This window comes from Vombatus ursinus, unplaced genomic scaffold (genome assembly GCF_900497805.2).
Source record: "Vombatus ursinus unplaced genomic scaffold, bare-nosed wombat genome assembly UNPS02004746.1, whole genome shotgun sequence".
In the NCBI taxonomy this organism is placed as follows: Eukaryota; Metazoa; Chordata; class Mammalia; order Diprotodontia; family Vombatidae; genus Vombatus; species Vombatus ursinus.
This window is the reverse complement of record NW_020944524.1, coordinates 386,511-410,060: the sequence shown is the minus strand read 5'-3', so window position 1 is coordinate 410,060 and position 23,550 is coordinate 386,511. Positions and strand designations below refer to the sequence as shown.

Below are 23,550 nucleotides of genomic sequence, written 5' to 3'. Positions count from 1 at the left end.
AACAAATTCTAATTCAACAGCACTCTTTTCAAACAGATATATCTTGAAATGCCAGAAAATTTACTGATGAGATACAACACAAATAATTTAAGATTGCTTGTTGAAAAGAAAAAAAAATATGCTCATCATTTGTGGGTCTGAGAGTATGTTTGAAAAAAAAGGGAGATAAAGTGACTACACTAGATTTAATATGAAAAGTTTCTAGGAGAGAAAAATCCCTCAAAGCTAAAATAAAGAACATGAGAGTAGAAGATGGAGGTCTGGGTTCTTCTACTTAAGCTTACCATTGTAATGCACTGGTATAATCATAAACTCATTTGGATTAAGTTTCAACTGTAAAGTAAGGGGTTGGATTCTGAAGTCCTAATTCTAAAATACTATTGTTTCCTTACAATGTATAAAACTCAAAATATGTACAGAAGAAAAGTCTATAATTCAAGGACCTACTCCAGGAACAGTTGTTGGTTGATTTAAAGTATTGGGCAAAAAAAAAAAATACTTATTCTAAAATAAAGTTCTTGGCTCCTTATCCCAAATATACTGTAAATACATGGTGGTATCAATTGTGTGCTTTATTCTTAGTGCCTCATGTTCTAGGTCTGACTGTTCTGAAGTATATGTATGGTTAAAAATGACCCTTATTTCCATTACTTGAAAAGGACACTAGCTTCTGTAACCAGAGTAAGCAGTAAGTTGAGAATAATGAGAACAATTTTCCCATGACAGTTACCTGAATAGCCATTAAGCTTCTGTGACATCAGCATGTCCTCAGTGATATAGATACACATTTCTGGGCTGACCTCTACAGCTTCTTCATTTATTTGCTCTAGGTCTCTGGGGTCATCAACCAACATTTCTATTTCTGATGCAGAAGAGGAAAATAACATTTATTTACACGGTATGGGTTCTAGTGCAGGAGAATGCCACATATACATTTTTGAGAAAAGTCATACGATTATACTTGAAAGGAAAATTTTCAATCTGATTCTCAGTAGAAGTTAAGTAATTATAGATATTCTCATTTATACATATTAGTTCCCACAAACTCTATGTATATTTTATAAAAACTATGACTCATTCAAACATTAATTCCTCCTCAAGGAAAAATATCAATGTTATCATGTTCATTTGCCAGAAAAAGAAATGAAGGCACAAATGTTTTAGGTAACTTGTCTAACTGTAAAAAACTGCCAGAATAAATAGCAACTCAGCTCCTAAGTCTACTACTACTACTTACCTAAAAGTCCTTCCTCAGTTTTTTCATAATGCAAAACAGGATTAATAATATTTGCCCTACAGGGCTGTTGTGAAGATCATCTTTTCTAGAACAACACTTTCTGCATTCTAAGAGGCTGTTATGAAGGTCAGTGATGTCTAGGTATTATGCTTAGATAGCTGTGTGAAAGTGCTTTGTAAATTACAAATCCCTAAACAAAGGTAAAATGATTAATCATTATTTTTACTCATAAATGGAAAGCTCCAAATTAAAAAAAAAAAAGTTATCACAGCTTGAAGGAAATTCTGTTCATAGCCATGCATTATAAGGAGAGGAAGTCACTGTGCTAGTCTATTTGGCACATTCACGAACATCTATTGGGGAGTATCAATTATAGGGCAAAACTAGAAAAACAAAGTAGAAAGATATAGCGAAGTAAAAGTAATGTTAGTTAGCTGGTCCATTAGAGTAAATTACCATCATCCTGTGAGTCATCCTCCAGCCTGTCCTTCCCACCACTTTCCACCCCAGAGGTATGAGAGCTGTCTTGGCTGGTCATGGAGCTGCAGGTTTTTAGTCTGTGGTAGATAGTACTGCCCGAGAAGCTGTCTTCTGGCCCTGGGTCCTTTATTTTAGCATCAGTCTCAATGCCTGATGTTTGGGAGCTGCTGTGGCTGGTGGCAGAATGGCGAGAGAAGCGCTTGTGCTTCATGCTGCCAGTACTGCTCCCACTGGCCTGGGATCTTTTCTCCAAGTGATCCATGTCGAGGTCTAGGTTGTCACTGATGTATGACTCTCTATACTGCTTCTTTTCTATAAGGTAAGTGACACATCTCTGTCATTATCCTTAATTAAAGCACAAATGGAACTTGCCTACAAATATTACAAGACCTCAGTAACAGAATCTGTGATAACTTAGATGCCAGGTTGGTTCAGGAAAACAGATGGGAGTCTGCAGACACTGAGGATTAGGTCTAGCTAAGAAGGCACCAAGTGCAGTCTTACAGCAGAGGGACACTGAATGGGATCCTAGGGTAGTGTATTAGGTAAAACAGAGGTTACAGATCTAGCACAGAGGTGTCTAGCATAGTGAAGGGGGCAGGAACAGGTGCCAATAAGCAGCTCTGTTGTCTGAGAGCTAGGTCGCAGATTCAGTTCAAATTAAGGAGGAGAACTGTGCCCAGTGGTGGCAGAACATTACAAGGAACTTTTGCTGGCCTGAGGTTCAGTACTATAACATCGGAGGGGAGTATGAGATACAGGCCCTGGTGTTGTCTGAAGACTGTAGCTGAATAATCAAGCATAACCTTTCAAGTAGCTGAGGCCTTCTGTAGTCTGCTGGTCTTCCAACCAGGGGCAAACCCAAAATTGTGTTGCTAAGATCCAAAACTATGACAAAGTTTGCAAAGATCAGATTAGGAGGGCATCAATTATACCTTCACTTTGGATCAAACAGTTCTGAATGCACTGAAAACTTATAAGACCCTAGTCCGTGCTGTTTCTAACTTGAAGAACCCAGAAATCACTATCAAGAAAGGAACAATAGTAACCTAGAGAATATGAAATACATCCAAGCAGTGACCTGATACTCTCTCAAGAAGTAACCAGAGACTAGTTCTAAGACAAAGTCCCAATTTAGGAAGTATGATAGGAAAAATGGGTAACAACAAATTGTACCACAAAGAGCTATTACAGTGACAGGGGTGCTCAAGACACAAGCTCAGAAGAAGAAAATGATTCCACAATACCTATAAAGCAAAGTCTCAAAGGAAAACATAGTGTGGGTATGAGGTTCAACTAGAATCCCTAGAAGAAATAAAACAAGAGTTTAAAAAGCTAAAAATTATTTTCTAAATAAAAAAAGCACTAGAGGAAAGATCTGCAAAAGAAATAAGAACTATGGAGGAAACAGAATTAAGGGAAAGGAGAATTAAGAGGGACAAAGAGTTACCAAACAACAAATTTCCTGAAAATTATAATGGACCAAATAGAAGTAAATGCCTCCATGAATCAAAAAATATTACAACAAAAGTCAAAAAAGAAATGTAAGGCATATTTTATTACAAATCTGAGGGTTCTAACTTGTCTGCCCTAACCTCCAGAATGGTACTGTGTTTATTTTGTATATTTATTCATCTATTTACATCCTGTTTCCCTCCAGTAGAAGGTAAGTTCCTTGAGGCTAGAAGAGGTTTTCTTTGTATCTTTGGTGCCCAGTACTTTTGCCTGGCACACAAATGGCAATGAGTTGCATTCAATTGAACAGAGACTACTAGTAGCTACAAAGTAGAAAAAAATTTGCTTTGTAAATTGTAGAAACTAGATTTTAGGGCATATGTTTAAAAGGAGTACTCACACTGAGGAAATTATAGATCTGTGAAGTATTGAAATGCAAACTCCTTTATGCAACAAACTTGAAATAACCTTAAGTATCAGAGGAAAAAAACATTCACACTAAATTAATATGCTTATCATAGAATATTCTCATTTATTCAATAACATTTAATAAGAGATAAAATCTGGATCTGTGTTTTCACTGATATAGGGAACTTGCTTTTTACCAATGCAGGTGAGCACTTCCTCTGTAACTCTCACTATTAGGGTGTTGCCTGTGGTTCTGAGAAGGAAAGTGACCTGCCCAGAGTCACAAAGCCAAGAAATGTCAGAATTAAGACTGGAATACAGGTCTTACTTTGAGGCCAGCTTTGTATTTACTACATGGGTAGGATTTTCTCTCTCCTGTTCACAATTCTTTATTTTCTTTTTTTCCTTTAGACCCTAGCCTCATTTTCCACCACTTGAACTTGCTTCTCTGATGTGGTGCTTCTCAGGGACTATTGCCAGCTACTGGTTGTCTTTTTTCAGTTGTTCTGGACTGCACAGGAGTTTACTCCTATTTCTCTTTAGTTTTCACTATCATTGTGTCATCTTTCAACCTTTTCAGAGCTTTTCTGGAGAAGCATGTGGCAGAATTAATATATTTAGTATAGCTGTTGTCATCTTCACCAGAAATCTCCTTCCCTCTAAAAACTCATAGCACAACTAGCTAGGCTTTCTTTTAGTGACTGATTAGCTATGGTATTAGTGAAGGCTGATAGAGCCACATTATTTGAGCACTGATTCTTACAGAAAAATGGATACCCAAGATATGCTTTTGCTCTTTATTTTAGGTTAGCTGACAAAAACTCTGGCAAAGTTCTAATTGTTATTACGACAACAACAGAAAACTCCAAATTGCATGTTATTTTAAAAGATTAAGAGATATTTTCTGAAATAACATTCAGTTGTGCACAAGAATTTATTTTGTGAAGACAAGCATTTGTTGCGTCTCTAATTCTGTAAGGGAAGAGTTCAAATGGTTTGCTAAATGTTACACATTCAGGCAGAGAGCCAGGAAATGGGTCTATATATGCTAGAAAGAATGTTCTCAGTGATCCTTAAATCTGTTTGCTTTTTTTAAAAAGTATCTTGTGGTATCTTCCAGTCATCTTAAAGAGTACCATGAAATCCCCCAAAGTACATGTAATTCCATTTATTTAAAATATAAATTTTATATGACATATAGTACTTTCTTTAGTGATTAAGCGTGTTGTTAAATCGAAGAACAGGAAAGTATAAATTTTTTTAAAAAGTGGGAATTGCTGTCCCAGGTCTAATTATAACCTTGCACAATATTTTTATCATAGCCTGACAATGAGAGTTAGAAGGGACCTGCGAGGTCCTCTCTCCAAATCCCATTATTTGAAAGTTGAAGAAATTGATACTTAGAAGTAATAGCCTGACTTCTCAAAGACAGAAAGGAGCTACAAATTCAGCACTTTTTTTTTGTTTGTTTTGTTACACCACACTGTCTATTGAATTTTTGAAGAGCTGACAAGGGTATCCACAAATGTCTTCAAGGAATGGATAATGATCACTGTTGTCATTTTAATCATCCAATCTTAAGACAAGCATCAAAAGACTATTCTCTAATCACTGAGAATCTATATTCTTTAACCCCTCAGGAGCTGAAGCTTCAAATCTCCTGACCTTTCACATATAACTCAAGTTATAGAAATCTTTGTTTTTGGAATCAGGCACATACATTTCAGTTGCCATAAACCCTTAAATACCTTCACTCTCTTCAAGCTTCCTAATATGACGGAGAAGAGGTTGCAGGTTCATGTACAGACGATGACTACTGCTGAGTAACTCTAAGAGGTGTCTGGAACGCATGGGGCATCCAGTATAGTATATGAGCTTCCTGGCTGATGGCAATCCATCTGGCAAAATCTCAAATTTCTTACCCTATGTTAAGCAAAAAACAAAAACAAAACCAGAAATTCAGCACGCAAACTCTTTAATGTAGATGCGCTTTAAATAATGATAACTGAATTCCTGTTAACCCCTACAGCAATCAGTACTATCATATATAATATACATATCCATAATTATATATATCCATATAATATATACACGTTGCTATATTTACATATAGTTCTTGGTTGTAAGTCTTTAATATTTTATTTCTGTAATGTCATAAGATTTTCTCTTCTTTACAATAGTTGTAACATGCTATTCCAGGATTTCTTTGTTTCTTTCTTTTTCAGTGAGGCAACTGGGGCTAAGTGACTTGCCCAGAGTCACACAGCTAATGAGTTTTTATGTGTCTGAGGCTGGATTTGAACTCAGGTCCTCCTGACTCTAGAGCCAGTGCTCTATCCCCTGAGCCACATAGCTGTCCCCCTAGTCCAGGATTTCAAGAACAGCCCAGGCTGGGCACCTGTACTTCAGTATTTCCAAAGTGGCCTGATCTAGGGCAAATTCTGATTGTTGCCCTCCTGGTCTTATTTCTTCAAGTTCCTGATCTGAGTTTGTGTCTAAGCCACATATCTGTGGGCTTGTCTGTTTGGAGTCTAGTACACTGCTGCTGGAATCAGCCACTATTAGTCAGCTGCAAAGCTCTACTGGTTCAGTGACAGAACTGTGAGGCATCTCTTTGCCCTGAGATTCCTGTCCTGGCTAGTCTGCTTTAAGCTTCAGACTAGGTTAGAAGCTAGATCTGAGAACCTGTTCCACTTCCGGGATCAGACCACAACTATTGTTTGTGCCTGAACTTGCTTCTTGCTCAGTACACAACCCACTACTGCTCTTCACCCTGGAACCAAATCTTGGAACTGGTCCCCTCCTAAGTCCCACACTGTATATATGACCTAGACCTGGGTAGCAAACAACAGAGCTTCCACTTGGAATTTGTTCCTCAACCCTGCACAATCCTGGGCTCCTGTGTGTGAGTCTGGAGTCTTTTTGCCTTTACACAGTCTTGACCTTCTTTCAGTGCAAGCCCTATGCTGGAATGTTCCACATGACTGTTCCTAGCTAGACACTATTTCCAGTGTCTGCAAAACTCTGTCTGTCTCTGTATGACAACTTAGGCTGCAAAATGACTCACTGTGACTTTTTCTTGGATTTCCCAGTTAGGACTCAATTTGGAGCATTTTCTAGATCTGGAGGAGCTGCAGAGGAGAGTTCAGCTATACTTCTTTCTGCTACTCTGTCATCTTCAAATACTACTTTTAGTAGTTCAACAAATGTACTGGGAAGAAGCTTACACTATGCTTATTGAAACTATCTTGTGGATTCCAATAGCAGACAGAATTATGATTTCTTGATTTCTTCTACTAGGTCTCATTATTTTATGGGTTTAAAACTTCATTTCAGATGTGTACTTATAGCTACTTTAATCAATCAATGTGGTGTACAACATTACCAAAGAAAGGGAAAAACAAGCTCATCTAAAAGGAGTTTCAGAACACCTTGTAGAGATTTTCATAATTTTTAAATATACTAACATAATTGTGAAAAAGGGAGTAGGGAAGGTTGTGATCCATTTAAGAGATGAGGAATGGATTTATATTAATATTATTTTATATTTAACTTATATAAATAAATAGATCATTATATATAATTATATATTTAACAGTTAATAAAATATATAACAATTTATATCAATAAATGCCAGACTTAATTTGAACCCAAATTATGACAAAGAAAATCTGTGATCCCAGCCACAAATAGTATTTTCATCATTATTTTTAGAAATGGGAGAATAATGACATTTTCTTTTGTTAGAAGCAAACTCCCATATTTTTCCCCCTCTATTTCTTGGTCATAAACAATACCCTCTCCCCTGCTCACATTAAAGATACAGAGAGAAAGGGAGATAACATGGTCAAATATATGTCAGATGTATTTTAAATAGTCTTTATTTTTGCTTAATAAAAAATACCTTAATAATTAATCAAAAGAATCAAACAATACCCTCACATACTTATATTAATTTAATTTAATTTGTGCTCAATGCTTTTGTTTATATACACTTAGCTTATGGTTTATTCACACAACTGAATTAGATATCCTCAGCCTGACTCATACTTTTGTCACTAAAGGCAGGATGATAAAGGCTGAAGAGACTGACTTAATCTTTCATATTAGAAATACAGTTCCACTATCCAAGAATAAGCATATCTGTGGTAAAGGAATACTCCACATAATGTTTAATTTAACATTGAACAGTGCTTTATTGACTTGACCTACAGCAGTAATGCCTCAGAATGTAAATTAACTTGGTCTCTCTGCACAATGTTTTCCAGTATGAGTAAACATAACATTTAGCAGTCTGAATTTCTACTACATTAAGAAATATTAACATGAAATATTTACTGTAAAAGTTACTATGTTAGCAACTTTTGAAGCAAAATTAGATGGTGGTAACAACCTGAGCTATCAGTAAAATTAGCATCTAGAACATGTAATCTTTTCATTGTCATACTGCTTGCTCCATATACATGAAAATTTTTCATTTGTAAGTAACAGCTTCTTGTAATGTTGTTCCACCTGATGTGCTGTTGCAGAACAAATTAAAGACATTGGGTAGGGCAAGAAAATTTAACTTATATGTCTTGGGATGATATTACTGAAAACATAGACCTATCAACCTAATGATTTTGAACTTACCACAAATACCAGTTTTCCAACGTTTGTCCATGGGAAGTCATAAAGTAACTGTTTTTCCTCACTAATATTCTGTGGAAAGAATTATGTAATAGAAGGTTAATTAGGAAAAACTGAAAACAAATAACCAAAAATAGTTTTAAAACTCTCAAAACATAACATAGTAATCAAAATTTGAAAGAGATAACTAAATTTTTTTGGAGAAATTAAAGATCTTATTCAGATGATTACTGATATAATTTACTTGCTTCAGGTTGGGAATGACTTAAAAAGCGAAGCAGTACTTTCTCTATAGCACCATCCTGTCTTGACACCAACTTGAGAAGGTTTAGAGTACTCAAATCCGTATAGTCCTGGTGTTGGAAAGAAGGGGGTACCCTGCTGCTACGGTTCATGATTCAGTCTTTGCTCTCTGAATTCCCTGAAACAAAAGTCTTGGAAATCAAATAGAGTGGTCAAATTGATAGTCACAGTCCTGCACAATAGTTGAGGAGAATGGGTTAGGAGGCACAGCACCCCTGGACAAACCCAAAATATATAGAGAATTATGAGGAAGAGGTAAGAGAGAAAGTGCAACAAGCCAATTCTATTAAGGGGAGATACTCACACAGTGCAGAGGTGATCAAGGAGAATGGAGACATGGTGCAGTCAGATGGATAGAGTTAAGAGTCCAGTATGGGAAAGACAGGGTAGGCTTTTATAGAAATCTTATCTGTATCAAGCAGGACAAAGTGTTGGGGATGGATCAGGGCAGCTAAGAACTGAGGTTCAGGACTAGTGTCAATATGCTGAGGGAAACTCAGAGTGAAATTAGTGGCAAGTTGATATTAAAAAATTGGCTTTACTACTGGTCTTATTTGACTTAAGTTGTTATTTTTAAGCTTCCCTCGGGCTTCTTCTTTTAGAAGGTTGGGGAGGCTACTTTATTTCTTACACATACTTCCTTAATGTAAATTAATGACCCTATAAATTCAAGGCTCCAGGCTACATCATATTCCACTAAATATTCTGTACCCATCATACCTATTCTTACTGACATGGAAGGAATTTTGTTAAGTAGGCCAGGATTAGGAAACATAAGGGTCATCCATGAAGTGACAAGAAAAGGACTTTTACCCCACTGAAACTGTGGGGTTCTGCTCATGCATTAAGTAAGGGATGATAATTATCACCTCTTGTGAGGTGCAGGTTTCCTGGAACTGGTCCATCATGACAATGAGCACATCTAATCAAATATTGTCTTTACTAAATTAAATTTTTTCTTTTTATTTTATTATTATGAAAATAAAACACAAATTACATAAATCACACACCCCCCTAAAAAACTGATGAAGTTTAAATTGGACTCCATCCTATTAATCCTACTTTATAAAATCAATTTCAAGCAATCCAGAATATCAATCACTATTTCTCATATTTGAAAGCACATTAGTGAAGATTTGCAGCTGGAATTCAAAGTGAATTAGAGGGAATAACAATATTGCTAATTATTCTCTTCTATAATTGGTTACATGGTATACCACCCCCCAACTCTTACTTGTCAAGTCTTAAAATTCTTTTTAATGTATCAAAAGTTTTATGAGAAGATAATGAAATGCGCAACACTTAAAAAAGAGAACATGTAAATTTTTTTCCTTTTTTTTATAATCCTGCAAAATGGAAGGGGAACATGAGACAAATTTGGTTATCCTTTTTACTATGAGTTTATTTTAACATTTTGAGGCAACAAAGGAACCATTTAGTTCACTGTGAATTATGTCTAACAATGTTTTAAATGAACTCAAGCAGCTTTAGTTCTCTAACACAGACAATTTATTTTCTTAGGAGAATTGAAGCTATTGAGGTCACACTAAAGAAAAACTACATCATTGGGAGGTAAGGTAAACAAGGAGTTTAAAAAGATTCTTATGTAAATAATTAAGAAACATTTCATAGGAACAGATAAGATGAAGTATCAAAAGATTGGAGGATCAAAAATTTAGAGCTGGAACAGACCTCAGAGGTTTATCATGCTGGCTTATTAGATAAGAAAACCGATACTCAAGACATTCGAATAGTACTTTATTTGGTATATTATTTTCCCCCCAGTTACATGTAAAAACAATTTTTAACATTTGTTTTTAAAACTTTGAGTTCCAAATTCTCTCTCTTCCTCCCTCCCTACTATCCACCCCCATTGAGAAGGCAAGCAATTTGATATAGGTTATACATGTGTAGTCATGCAAAACACTTCTATAATAGTCATAGTGTGAAAGACTAACTATATTTCCCTCCATCCTATCCCACCCCCCATTTATTGTATGTATTCTTTCCTTTTACCCTGTCCCTCCTCAAAAGTGTTTGCTTCTGATTACCCCTGCCCCCAATTTGCCCTGCCTTCTATCACCTTCCCCCTTTTCTTATCCCCTCCTCCCCCTACTTTCCTGTAGGGTAAGATAGATTTTTCTATACCCAATTGAGTGTGTACGTTATTCCCTGCCCCCCCCCTTTTCTCTTTCAGCCAAAGACAAGGTTTATTAGAACATCCCATCATATTGGCCAGACTCTTAAGGAACCTAAGCATTTATATCTCTAATACAAGGGGGCCAGATCTTAAGAATGAGAGCCCTTGGCTAGATTCTTAAAGAATCTGAATACTTTAATGAAGAAAAGATCGATCTTCTATACAGAAAGACTGTGGGAGGGATCCAGGAATAGCCAAAGAGTTTGGGGCAACTGGAGAAGGGGTCTAAGGAGGATCTGGATGGGAGTGGCCAGTAAACTGGGGTGAACAGAATGCCAGGTACCTGGCCCAGAGGGAACTGAGTCTAGATAGGATTAAGGGTGGGAAATGGCCAGGGGCAATCTGAAGTAATAGAACTGGGAGACTGGGCAGTAGTCACAATGGAAAGGCCAGTTGATTATAGCCTTAGGCAAACACCAGGGATTGAGGCCAGTTGAGTGGATTAGCAAACACCAGGGATTTGAGAAAGTCCAAAGATTTTCCTTTTTGGGGTCCAGATCCCAAAGACATGGTCTTTTCCTTTTAGGGGTTCAGATCCCATCCTCATCATTCCCCCTCAAACAAATGGGACCCATATTCTTTTGAGGTAGGGGGGCAAAGGTCTTGGCTTCTGAAATTGCTTCCTGCTCGCAAGGGATATAAAGCTGTCCCTGCCTTGAGGGGGTCTCAATGAGGAGGCTGACTGGAACCAAGTACAGGCTGTATCCTGGGTATGACGGGGGACATTGGCTGGTACCTGCAGTTTGTTAGCAACTGTAGGTGAATGGCCTATAGTCTAGAAGACACAAATCTGACAAAAAAGACTGCAGTGCCACATATAGGGAGAAGTAAAAGTATAAGAGCCCCATTAAAATCATTTACATTTGACCTGCAGAATTATCTGATCTTGTTACTTTTTCAAAAGTTTAAGTAGTACCTTGACCCATTCCCTTTCCCTCTCTCCCCATGGCTGCTGGGGGTGGGGGTGGGGGGTGAGCAAGATGTGCTGAACCTGGGCGATGCTTCCAGATAAAGGTTGTCCCAGGGCCCAAGGCCACTGCCAGTGGGGCCCATACTGTAGCTGCTGCCCCTCCCCACTCCTTCCTCTCGCCAGGTAGGGGAGGGTGAATTCAAAGGTGAGGGGGGGAGGGTGAAACTCTCTTCTCCTATGAGAGGGGTTCACAAAGATACCATCTTGAACTCAGGGAAAGGGAGTGGGAGAAGGAAGTGACCAGGGTTGTAAGGAGGTGTTTCAAAACTCCTTAATGATCGATCACAAAAGCTCCAGAATCTGCTAAGATGTTTTTAGCTGTTCTAACTTTTCCCTGTAGCCTCCATGAAAGAGGATCCAGGGCTACAGAGGGAAAGAAGTAAGCAAGCCTCAGGGAACCGAAATGCACTTGCAGCTTTCCCAATTCCCTAGTGGTGAGAGAATTGACAGAATTGGGCATATGCTTCAGGATAAGGTGTCCATCTTTGTCCTCTATGTTGTGGAAGGCGTATGGCTAGGTCCGTGGCCTCGAACCGAACCAGTGGACTGAGAATCTGAGAGTGTCAGGCTGAATGTGAGACAGCCTCATATCTGCACGAAAAGCACTTTCAAGCATTCCTAGGTGCTTGGAGAGTGACCCCAACTGCAGGGCAAGAAAGTGGGGAGGCTTACATACCTAACAGTCTTGGCTAGAAAAGAGTTTAGGATTAGGCAGCTTCCCCATACAGGCCCAAAATGTTGAGGTTTAGAGGTACTGGGACCCCAAAATCACAACACACAGGTCCTGCCCAAATGAATTCGACCCAAACCTTTTTTCAGCCAAAGACAAGGTTTATTAAAGATCTACTGTACAAGCCAGACTCTTAAGTAATCTGAACATTTGTGCTATTGGCTAGGTTCTTAAAGAATCTGAGCCTGTTATTCTCTCTTTAAGCCGATTCTGATGAGAGTAAGATTCACTCATTCATTCTCACCCCCTCTTCCCTTTGACTGTAAAAGCTTTTTCTTGCCTTTTTTATGTGAGATAATTTACCTCATTCTACCTCTCGCTTTCTCATTCTTCCACTATATTCCTATCTCACCCCTTAATTTTATTTTTTAGATATCATCCCTTCGTATTCAACTCACACCTGTGCCCTCTGTCTACATATACTTCTCCTAACTACCCTAATAATGAGAAAGATCTTGTGAGTTACAAAAATCATCTTTCCAGGTCAGAATGTAAACAGTTCAACTTTAATAAGTCCCTTATGATTTCTCTTTCTGTTTACCTTTTCATGCTTCTCTTGAGTCGTGTATTTGAAAGTCAAATTTTCTATTTAGCTCTGGTCTTTTCTCAAAGAATGCATGAAATTCCTCTATCTCGTTGAATGTTCTTTTTTTTTTTAAGACAGAATTTTAAAACTTCATTTATTGGAAATCAGTTTGGTTTTTGTTTGTTATAGAAATTCATTAGCTTATATTTAACAATTGTTGCTAGTATTTTTCTGGGTCAGTATGAAAAGAATTTCCTTTTCAAACCTCTTTCATTTGGTTTTGGTCAGCAGGAACTATTCCTTTAAACTGTCTTTTTCAGATTTATCACATGTACTATATTACATGTACCACCCCCACCCTTCCTGCTTCACTCCTCTCCCTTACCTTTCTTTTTCTTTAAAATTAATTTATTTTGATTTATCAACAGTCACTTCCATAAGCTTTTGAGTTTTAAATTTTACTCCCCCTCCCTTCTCACCTCTTTCCCCAAGACAGCATGCAATCTGATATAGGCTATACAGGTACATTCCTATTAAACATTTTCACATTAGTGATGTTGTAAGTAAGAATTAGAATCAATAGGAGGAACCACCAGAAAGATGAAACAAAACACAACAGAAAGAAAAAAAAAGCAAATAGAATGCTTCAATCTGCATTCAAACTCCATAGTTCTTTTTTTGGATGTGGATAGCATCTTCCATCATGAGGCCTTTGGAGTTGTCTTAGATCCTTGTATTGCTGAGAAGGGTTAACTCTATCAATATTAGTCATCACACAACATGGCTGTTAACGTGTACAACATTCTCCTGGTTCTGCTTACTTTACTCAGCATCACAGCATACAAGTCTTTCCAAGTTTTTTCTGAAGTCTGTCTGCTCATCATTTCTTATAGCACGTTAGTATTCCATTACATTCATACACCACAACTTGTTCAGCCATTCCCCAGTTGATGGGCATCCTCTCAATTTCCAATTCTTTGCCACCACAGAAAAAGCTGCTATAAATACTTTAGTACATGTGGGTCCTTTTCCCATTTGTATGATCTCTCTGGGATACAGCCCTAGAATTGGTATTGCCGGGTCAAAGGGTATGCACATTTTTATAGCCCTTTGGGCATAGTTACAAATTGCTCTCCAAAATGGCTGGATCAGTTCACAACTCCACCAACACTGTGAATGTCAATTTTTTCACCCCACTGGATTACACTCAGTTTTGCTGGGTAGGTGATTCTTGGTTTTAATCCTATCTCCTTTGACCTCTGGAATATCATATTCCAAGCCCTCAGATACTTTAATATAGAAGCTGCTAAATCTTGTGTTATCCTGATTGTGTTTCCACAATACTTGAATTGTTTCTTTCTGGATGCTTGCAATATTTTCTCCTTGACCTGAGAACTCTGGAATTTGGCTATAATATTCCTAAGAGTTTTCCTTTTGGGATCTCTTTCATGAGATGATTGGTGGATTCTTTCAATTTCTATTTTACCCTCTGGATCTAAGATATTCAGGCAATTTTCCTTTATAATTTCTTGAAATATGATGCCTAGACTCTTTTTTTTTCTAATCATGGCTTTCAGGTGGTCCAATAATTTTTAAATGATCTCTCCTGGACCTATTTTCCAGGTCAGCTGCTTTTCCAATGAGATATTTCACATTGTCTTCTATTTTTTCATTCTTTTGGTTTTGTTTTATAGTTTCTTGATTTCTCATAGTCACTAGCTTCCATTTGCTCCAATCTAATTTTTAAGGAATTATTTTCTTAATGAGCTTTTGGCCCTCCTTTTCAATTTGGCCAATTCTGCTTTTTAAGGCATTCTTCTTCTCATTGGCTTTTTGGACCTCTTTTGTCATTTTGTCTAGTCTATTTTTTAAGGTGTTATTTTCTTCAATGCTTTTGGGGGTCTCCTTTACCAAGCTGTTGACTCATTTTTCATAATTTTCTTGCATCACTCTCATTTCTCTTCCCAATTTTTTCTCTACTTCTCTTACTTGATTTTCAAAATCCTTTTTGGGCTCTTCCATGGCCTGAGATCAGTATTCATGTTTTTCTTGGAGGCTTTGGATATAAGAGCTTTCACTTTGTTGTCTTCTTTTGAGTATATGTTTTGATCTTCCCTGTCATCAAAGTATGTTTCTATAATCAGAGGTTTTTTCTGTTGTATTTCACTTTCCCAGCCTATTACTTGACTTTTAAAATCTTTGTTAAGGTAGGGGTCTGCTTCCAGTGTGGAGGGCGAACTATTCCGAGCTTCAGGGGTTTTGCACAGCTGTTTTCAGAGATACTTCTAGGAACCTATAAGTTTTCTTCCAAGGTGGTATCATCTAAGGAGAGGTGTTTACTCCTCTCCTGGCCTATGCTGCAGTCTGTGAGTGATCACAAGCACTCTTTTCTGCCCTGGAACCGTGAGGAGGGTCCCTTCTCTACTGCTTCTGCAAGCCCTACTATGCTAGTGCTCCTCCTCACTCCAATATTGCAACCCAGATCCAAGTATGGGCAAAGCAACAGAGTCCTGCCTCAGTGACAACAAAGAAACCTCTGTAATCTCCTTCTGAACAGTTGTTTGATCCCCTTACCATCTGTGGGCTGAGAGCTCCAGAAGTAGCCACTGCTGCCGCCGTCACTCATTCAGTCAGGCCTGCTCCTGGTTTGCTGGGGGCGGGGCTCGACCATGCTCCTCTCTCACCCAGGTCCAACAGACCTTTCCTACTGACCTTCTAAGCTGTCTTTCAAATTTGTGGGCTGAGAAGTCTTGAAACCACCACTGTTGCCAGTGATTCGGTCTCCTGAGGCCTGCTCTGGGTTTGTTGGGGCCTGATCTGTACTGGCACGGCCTATGCCAGACTGCACTCCTCTCTTAGCCTGGTGCAACAGACCTTTCCTGTCAACCTTCCTGGTTGTCTTGGGCTGGAAATCTGTTTCGCTCTGTCTTTTTGTGAATTCTGTTGCTCTAGAATTTGTTTAGAGTCATTTTTTAAAGGTATCTGGAGGGGTTTTGGGGAGAGCTCAGGTGAGTCCCTGCTTTCATTCCACCATCTTGACTCTGCCCTTGAATAGGACTTTAATGTATAGCACTTTACTTACCACAATGCTATTATGCAGAATATGAATTACAGTGATTTTACAAGGGAGAAAACTAAGGCTCAAAGAGTCTATGCCTTCCCCTGAGGTCACAGAACAAACTAGTGGCAAGACTGAATTGGTCTTCTGACCCCTACATAGTCCAAAGTTTTTTTAGTCCAATTTTAAAACATATTTTAATCATGAAGACCATCTGGAAAAGTTTGTCAAGCTTTCATTCTCTCTATATGCTTTTTCTAGTGTTCTCACTAACAAATGCCTTTATTAGCTGGTTAAATAAGTCCCCAAGTCAGTGCTTTATAATACATTTGCGGATATTAATGGAAACATTTCCTATAGTTGAAATATAGCCCCTTGCGGGGGAATGGGGGGGGGGAGGAGAAGAAGAATGATCATTGACAAGAACTAGATCAAAGCCTATATTACCTTCTAACTTACATAAGTGGGAAAGGAAACAGGCTTTGAATATCATGTGGCAAATATAATGTACATATACTGTCTAAGGAAAAAATAGTCCCTTACATATGATAATTATTTTCCATCTGCATACCTGAAAGATCTGTATTCCTCGTGTGGTCAACCCAAGAGTTAATGAAGCTTCAATTTCCCTTTTATCCTACAGGAACAAAATATCTTTTGAAGCAAAATACAAATTTTAATCCACAATGTACAGTATTAGAAAGTTGACAGCAATACCAGCAATCAATGGGATGAAACAGTCTCATCGTTCTTCATTTTTTTTTGTTATGACCTTAACAAGCATCATGACTAAACAAACAACATGATTGAATATTATCATTTCAATATATAAAGAATAAATCTATTACAGGCAGTTTTAAAATTTAACACAATAGTAACAAAACTGACCTCCCTCTTCATCTATGTGTCTCTTTCTTCTGAACTTAGTTCTATTCTCTTCTGTGTATTTTAAAAATGTATCAGTGATTATCTCTCTGTCTCCCTTTTTCTCCCTCTCTCTCTCCATCACTGTCAACCTCAAATAGAAACTAATTTTTGTAACAAAGAAATATAGTCAAGCAGAATAAATCAACACTTTGGCCACATATGAAAATATCTTATTCTGAATCTCTAGTACAATCACTCTGCCAAGAGGTGGGAAGAATGTATAGTACTTGTTCTGTGGCTACTAGCTCCATTTCTGACTTGTACTGACAAGTTGAGTCCTAAGAAATCAGCTGCTATTTCTCCATAGGACTCCAGGGCTAATCTGGGCAGAGGAGTATGTTTTCTTCCAATTAGTGAGCCAGACAATTAGGAAGGAGTATTTACTAAAGGAGTATACTAAGAACAGCTGGTACAAAGCACTCCCACCCCTAAAGTTTGTGACACACTCCCCTGTAAGTATATACAGAGTCCATGGGGAAGTGGATGAAAGCTTAAAGAACCACAAATTTATGTTACATAACCTCAAAGGGGCCCACCTTTTATTCCTCTCTAGTTAGGTCACTATCCTACTTATCACAGTGGCTCTTTGAAACCTTTTCAAGGTCTCAAGGCCTCAAAACTTCCAAGGCTTCTTTTCCTTTCATCCTTTTAGCTGAGAACCTTGCTTCATGTTTTACTGAAAAAATTGAAGACATTAAATGGCAACTCCCTTTCCTCATCTCCTTTTCATCTTGCATCATATCCAGATACTTTCTGCTACTTCTTTACCCATGTCTCACATAAAGGCTTTCTCCTAGTCAAGGAAAATCTTTCTACATGCACAAGTGATCTTAGAACATCTTGTCTTCTTCAGATTTCCTTGTATTATCCCTGCATTCAATCTTCAATCTTTCCCAGTATACTGGCTGCTTCCCTAATAGTTACAAACACCTCCATGCCATGTAATTTGTGTGATAGGTCGAATATCTACAAATGATTCCCCTTTCCTCATATGGGTAAGGAAAAGGTGACACAGCCAGGACTTTACTGGAGGTGGGGGGAGATGAGACAAGGAACAAGTTGTGCCTTCTTTGATAAAGCTTTCTGGTGATCTCTGGCTATAATGACAACTTCCTGGTCACCTAAGGGAATAAAAGGTCCTACAGCTGTTGCCCTCTGAAGACCATGAGGGTCACCAAACCCAGCCTTACTGCTTCCATATGGAGATGAGGGTCAAAGATATTAAGTGCCAATATATTCTTATTAAACATTCTTGCTATATTAGGGCTAAGTAAACTTCCTTTTAACTGTCCAAAAACCTATGAGTATCTCTTTTCAACAATGAACTTTAACTAGTGTGTCCATACCCACCTCTGATATTTTGGCACAGTCAATAACTAGGACAACATCATATGACCTTATGGCACACATTTTGGGGAAGGTCACTGCAGGTGTGGAGTGAACAAAGGATGGCCAGATATGGCATGGTGACTCTAATGTCCTTATGGTTGTTAATCGGGAGTCCTCTCAATAGAACATGGAGCAGAATCCAGCTCCCATGGGAGTATTACCTCACTGGTTCTAGAAATGATTGAGCGATGGTAAAGAAAGTACCACCTATAGCATTCCCTGGTTGTTGCCAACCAGTCTACAAAAGTAGGACTGCCAGGTTAATAAGACTAGAAGTGACCTAGCCTGGCACATTCAGCAACAAGGGACAGAGATCTCAACTTTTAAGGACCATGCAATGAAAGCTGAGGGGCTTTTCATTTCAGGAAATAGTATTTGCAGACCCACAAGTGCAGAGATCATTCCTGATGGGAGTGGGGACCAACAGGCCACCAAGGGTCAGAAACCCTTCAGACATAAACTTAGAGGTTACAGGAAAATAAGAATGGAAGCGAGGATGAGACAGGAATAAGTTTCTTACTGTTCCCTTGGAAGAAGGTGCATGAAAAGTTCAAACAGAAACCTGATGAGACATTACAGCAATAGATCCTGAGAATGTGGTCTAATGAACCTAAGGCTGAGACACTCTTCCCTCTTGAGCTCCATAAGCTTGGGGAGCTCCCTAGGGACTTACTGTTATAGTCAGGTAAATCAGTCTCCATATAGGGGACTTCTGTCCCTTTTTAGATGACTTAAATAGGGTATTATTTGCACCTGGCTCCATGAAGATGAATTCCTGTTGTAGCTAGCTCCCTAGTGGGGATCTGCAAGACAGTGGGTGAAGTTCCTAAATGAAATAGTTTTGATTCATTGGAAATCCACCAGAATGGCTTCAGACTTCAGCTATGGGTATCCCTTGCCATAAAGATGTAAGCTGATTAACTGTAAAATTTGATAAGAAATCAGGACAGTTCTGGCTTGGGTAAATACTACTTTTGGTAGAAAGAGACAATCCAGAAATAGGAGAAAGAATAAAGTCCAATTATCCTAATAGGCCTTCCTCTGGAGGGAACTGTGTAAATGGCTACTATTATAAGAGGGTGATTAAAAATGGATTTGAAGGTCAGCTTGTGGGGTAGCTAGTAAAATTGTACAGGGAAATTCAGCACCAGGGAAAAAGGGGCCCTTCAGTCCCACCTTTAGACTTCTAAAGCTTCCCCTAAAGCCTTGCCCTATTTGGATAATTGAGGGGAGGCTTTAGAGGATAGACAATGGAGGGAAAACTATCATGAGCTTTGGGAGTTAGTATTTGTGCAAGCTCTTTCAGTAGCTTTTGAATGTTACTGTACATAGGGTCAAAGGTAAGGAAACCCTTAGAGCTGCCCAAACTATCCCTTGTCCATAACATCAAACAATAGTGTTTTACTCCAAGGGGTTGAAAGATATTTTTTCTCAGTTATGGAGAGGAAGGAAACTGGAGTACTTTGTAATATTAGCTTCTTGCACAACAATCTTGTGTTGGCTGTGAGGAAGGTAGGTGGCCCAGGCCCACTGGTATGGAATGTTTTCTCTATTCGTGTGACTGGAATTAGTTAAGAGTAGTTTGTTTTTTACCTGGGAAGGAATCCAGTATTCTTTTATGATCCTTCACCAGGACCATTTTCTGATGATGGCGGGCAGAGACCTGAAAGAGGCCTCATTTCCTGGTGGGGACTGGTGTATGCTACTACACTGATGACATTTTGTTGACTACTCCAATGAGGCTACAGTGGCAAATGCCTTAGATAAGATGACTGACCACAGAAAAGATAATGAATGTGAAAATCAACCCTAAGAAAATTTAAGAACCCACTTGCTATATTGGGGGAATATAGTGGAAGGGGAAAACACAAAGAATTCTAGGAATGATAGAGAGTAAGCTACTGACTTCACTTCCCTATGATTTAATTAGGAAGTAAAAAAACTTGTATTCTTTAGGTTTTAGAGAACCCATATTCCCCACTTGGGTATAAAAGTGTACCTCTTTCAAGTGGTGCACAAAATAGGCTACAACCCTGGAAAATCCGAAAAAAGCTGTGCAGTAGTCTCTCTCCTTGGGCCCTTATGATCTTGCAAGGTTCATATTTTTGAAGGTTTCTGGAAGTTACCAAGAGGTGTTCTGAATAACAGACTGTTAGGCTTCTGGATCTGTAAATTCTCCAAATCGCTAATCATTTGCAACTGAATAGATGACACAAGGTAGTGCCAAGAGTTTATCTCTTCAGGCTGGATGATCCAAATTGTTCCCTCCAACAAGACGGGTAGGATACAAGAGACTTTCATTGCTAAATGAAAACGTCATGTTAAAAATCACACTTGGACGGAGTGCTCAAGTTTGTAGAACACTATTTTAAAGAATATAAGTTTCATAGTTTCACTTTGAACAATTTTAAAAATTGCCTAATAAAAGATGAGAATGATCAAATAAATTTCTAATGAAACTCCTAGAGGTGGTAATTTAAGTTTTATTAGGGCCAAGAGAAGCTATACTAAATTCATGGGGCATTAGAAAATATTTCATCTGTTTGACAAGCCATTCAAAAATATTTGTTATCTCATTTCCATCTCCATTTTTCAGTATTACATAAAAACATATAAAATATAATTTTATATAAATTTTATATATTTATTATATTATATATAATATTATATATTAAAATTTATATAAATTATATATATAAAAACATATAAAATATAAAATATTGATACAATTTACTATATAAAATTATATAAATTATATAAAAATACTACAACCTGTCCCTATAAGTCAAATATATTATTACCTTCAAGACTGACTCATAGTATCCAAATACAAATTCAAATATAAATGTTTAGAATGTGTTATAAATACAACGAAACAGCTGTGGTATGTATATAAGTTTTGTTTAGAAATGAATGTCCTTTTCAAAATCAAAAGTATCTCTTGACTGAAGCTGCAGAACTGCTTTTACTCCATTACCTTATACAATCTGTAGTAATGAACAGCGATGTCATCTAGGCGGATGGCCTCTTTAATATATTTAAGATGTGCCTCAGAGGCAGTCAGTGCAAACTGATCTTTGTGCATGTTTGGAATGTGTTTTAAGATGTAATCCTTCCCTCTCTTTGTAATAACCTGTTGGAATAAAACAAAGTTCAACAACTATTTGGAGAAATGGAAAAAACGTATGAACTATTTCTTTGTTCTTTCTTATTTACTCTTTTAAATTAAGATGTTTGTTTCCTCATTTGTTTTTCCCACCAAAAAGAATGATCTTCACCTTTTTAATAGCAGTTGTCTATCCTTTCAAAAGATAAAATGCTCCAATAAGCAAAGTAGAAAGTCAGAAAGTTCCAGACAAGGAAATGTCTACAGAAAGTCCACCAATAATGTCAAACTTCCCACTCAATTCTATATTCCCAGCATCTTCTAAGGCAGATTATGTCAACAAAGACACAGTATTGAACTACTACTATCTATTCTTATTCCCATAACTCCTAAAGTTCAAGTATCATATTTGTACTTTGGTATTTCAGATGGCATTGTTCTACGAATCTGCATTTTTGTCCTCTTAAAAAAAAAGATAAGAAATAGCAGTAGCAGTGTGAACTGGTGGAAAAGTATTCTTTAAAGCTTGAAAACAGTACTTACCCAAGATGGGAAATAAGCCTCTGGCTCAAAATATTTCCCATAGTGCTTATTCCTTTTGAAGTTTCCAAGGTCAGCCTGCAATGCAAAAGCAGCCAGCAAGAAGTAGGCCTCCTCTTGAAGCATACACTGGGAATGAAGAACTTGTTTTCTCAGGTGCCAGTAATAATAGTATCTTGCTATTCTGTCACTTGGAGAAAAAGCAAAAACAGAACTTGGATCTTGATGATCCAGCATGTAAAAAGAATCCAAGACCTTTGTCCATTTACTAACAGGCTTTCTGTTTTTGTGAATGTCTATTCTCCTCATTGAATAGGTATGTTGCAACAACCACTTGATTACAAATACTCAATAGGAGAGGAACAAGAGTTGAAAATATAAAATATTCTAGGTCAAAAAAAAGTTTACTTTTTAAAGAAACTTGTTTCATTTGGAGGAAGGGTAAAGAGGGAGCAAATAACCTAAATTTTCTCAATAAAGCTGAATGGGGGAAGGGAGTAGGTACAGTGGGAGGCTCAAGAAGAAAAGAACAACTACTGTCTTGATAAAACTTCAGAATCAGTAATAGAAGAGTAAAAGGACTGTCCTACTGCAGTGAAGGCTCAGTTTAGATAAGATATATAGAACTACAGTGGTCCTGGTCAGGTTGGCTACATGCTTTTTTCTAGCTCTGTTTAGCAGCATGTGAGTAGGAGTGGAAGAAGCAGCTTGTAAGAATAAAGCAGGATTTATAGGATCAATAGTAGGAAAAGGGAGCAAGGGGTTCAAGAGTAAAGGATAGTGCAGAATTGAACTACTTTACTAGAGGATCAGGATTGAGAAGGTAGAAGAGTGTAGACAGAATAGGACTGATGTCCTGAAAAAGTACAGAGATAGAAGGAATAAAGGTATTAATAAGGATGAAAAATAGGTTTAAGAGAAGTAAGGCATCAGAGTAAATCAGACATAGATAATTCCAATTAAATTAACTCAAAAGTACTAGTGGAGAAAACCAAGTCACAATGATAACGATTTCTGCTTTAAGAAAGTTTTGTATTGTTAATGCATAGAAATTTGGACCCTCTCTCCACCCCTTTTTTAACCTTTTTAAATCTCTTTTCTTATTGATTTAGCTTATATGGTTTCCCCTAGGGTGCCAAGATGTTAATGGATGATCAAGAAACCTAGTAGGTAAAATTTATTAAACTGTACATAATCTTTGATCCAGTAGGATCACTAAGTTTATGCCCAAAAAAGATCAAAGAGGAAAAGGATCTACAGGTACAAAAATATTTATAGCAGCCCTTTTTATGGTGGCAAAAAACTGGAAACTAAGACCCCTTTAGTTCTACTGGGGAATGGATGAACAAATTGTGATCAGTCAATAACAATGAATACCAATTGTGCCATAAGAATGCAATAAGAAATAATAAAGGGAATGGTTTCAGAGAAAACTGACTTTTTATGAACGGACAGAGAATGAAGTAAGCAGAAACAGGAGAGCAATTTATACAATAACAACACAAAAAAACTTTTAAAGACTTAAGAATTCTGATCAACTGGGTGACCAAACATGCTTCTGAGGATACATAATAAAGCATGTTACCCATCCC

At 37.6% G+C, this 23,550-nt stretch overlaps 1 protein-coding gene across 3 annotated transcripts in view; it reads right to left on the bottom strand.

Moving 5' to 3' along the window:
* Positions 1-23,550, bottom strand: part of FRMD6 (FERM domain containing 6) — a 131,999-nt gene that overhangs the window by 10,013 nt on the left and 98,436 nt on the right. For all 3 annotated transcript variants that reach the window (XM_027841701.1, XM_027841698.1, XM_027841705.1), the window contains 7 exons: positions 21,962-22,148; positions 21,290-21,445; positions 16,568-16,633; positions 8,213-8,281; positions 5,329-5,503; positions 1,694-2,029; positions 731-862 (listed from right to left, as the gene is read on the bottom strand). In XM_027841701.1, the coding sequence (XP_027697502.1) occupies positions 731-862; positions 1,694-2,029; positions 5,329-5,503; positions 8,213-8,281; positions 16,568-16,633; positions 21,290-21,445; positions 21,962-22,148 (1,121 nt within the window). The remainder of the gene's footprint in view (positions 1-730; positions 863-1,693; positions 2,030-5,328; positions 5,504-8,212; positions 8,282-16,567; positions 16,634-21,289; positions 21,446-21,961; positions 22,149-23,550) is intronic.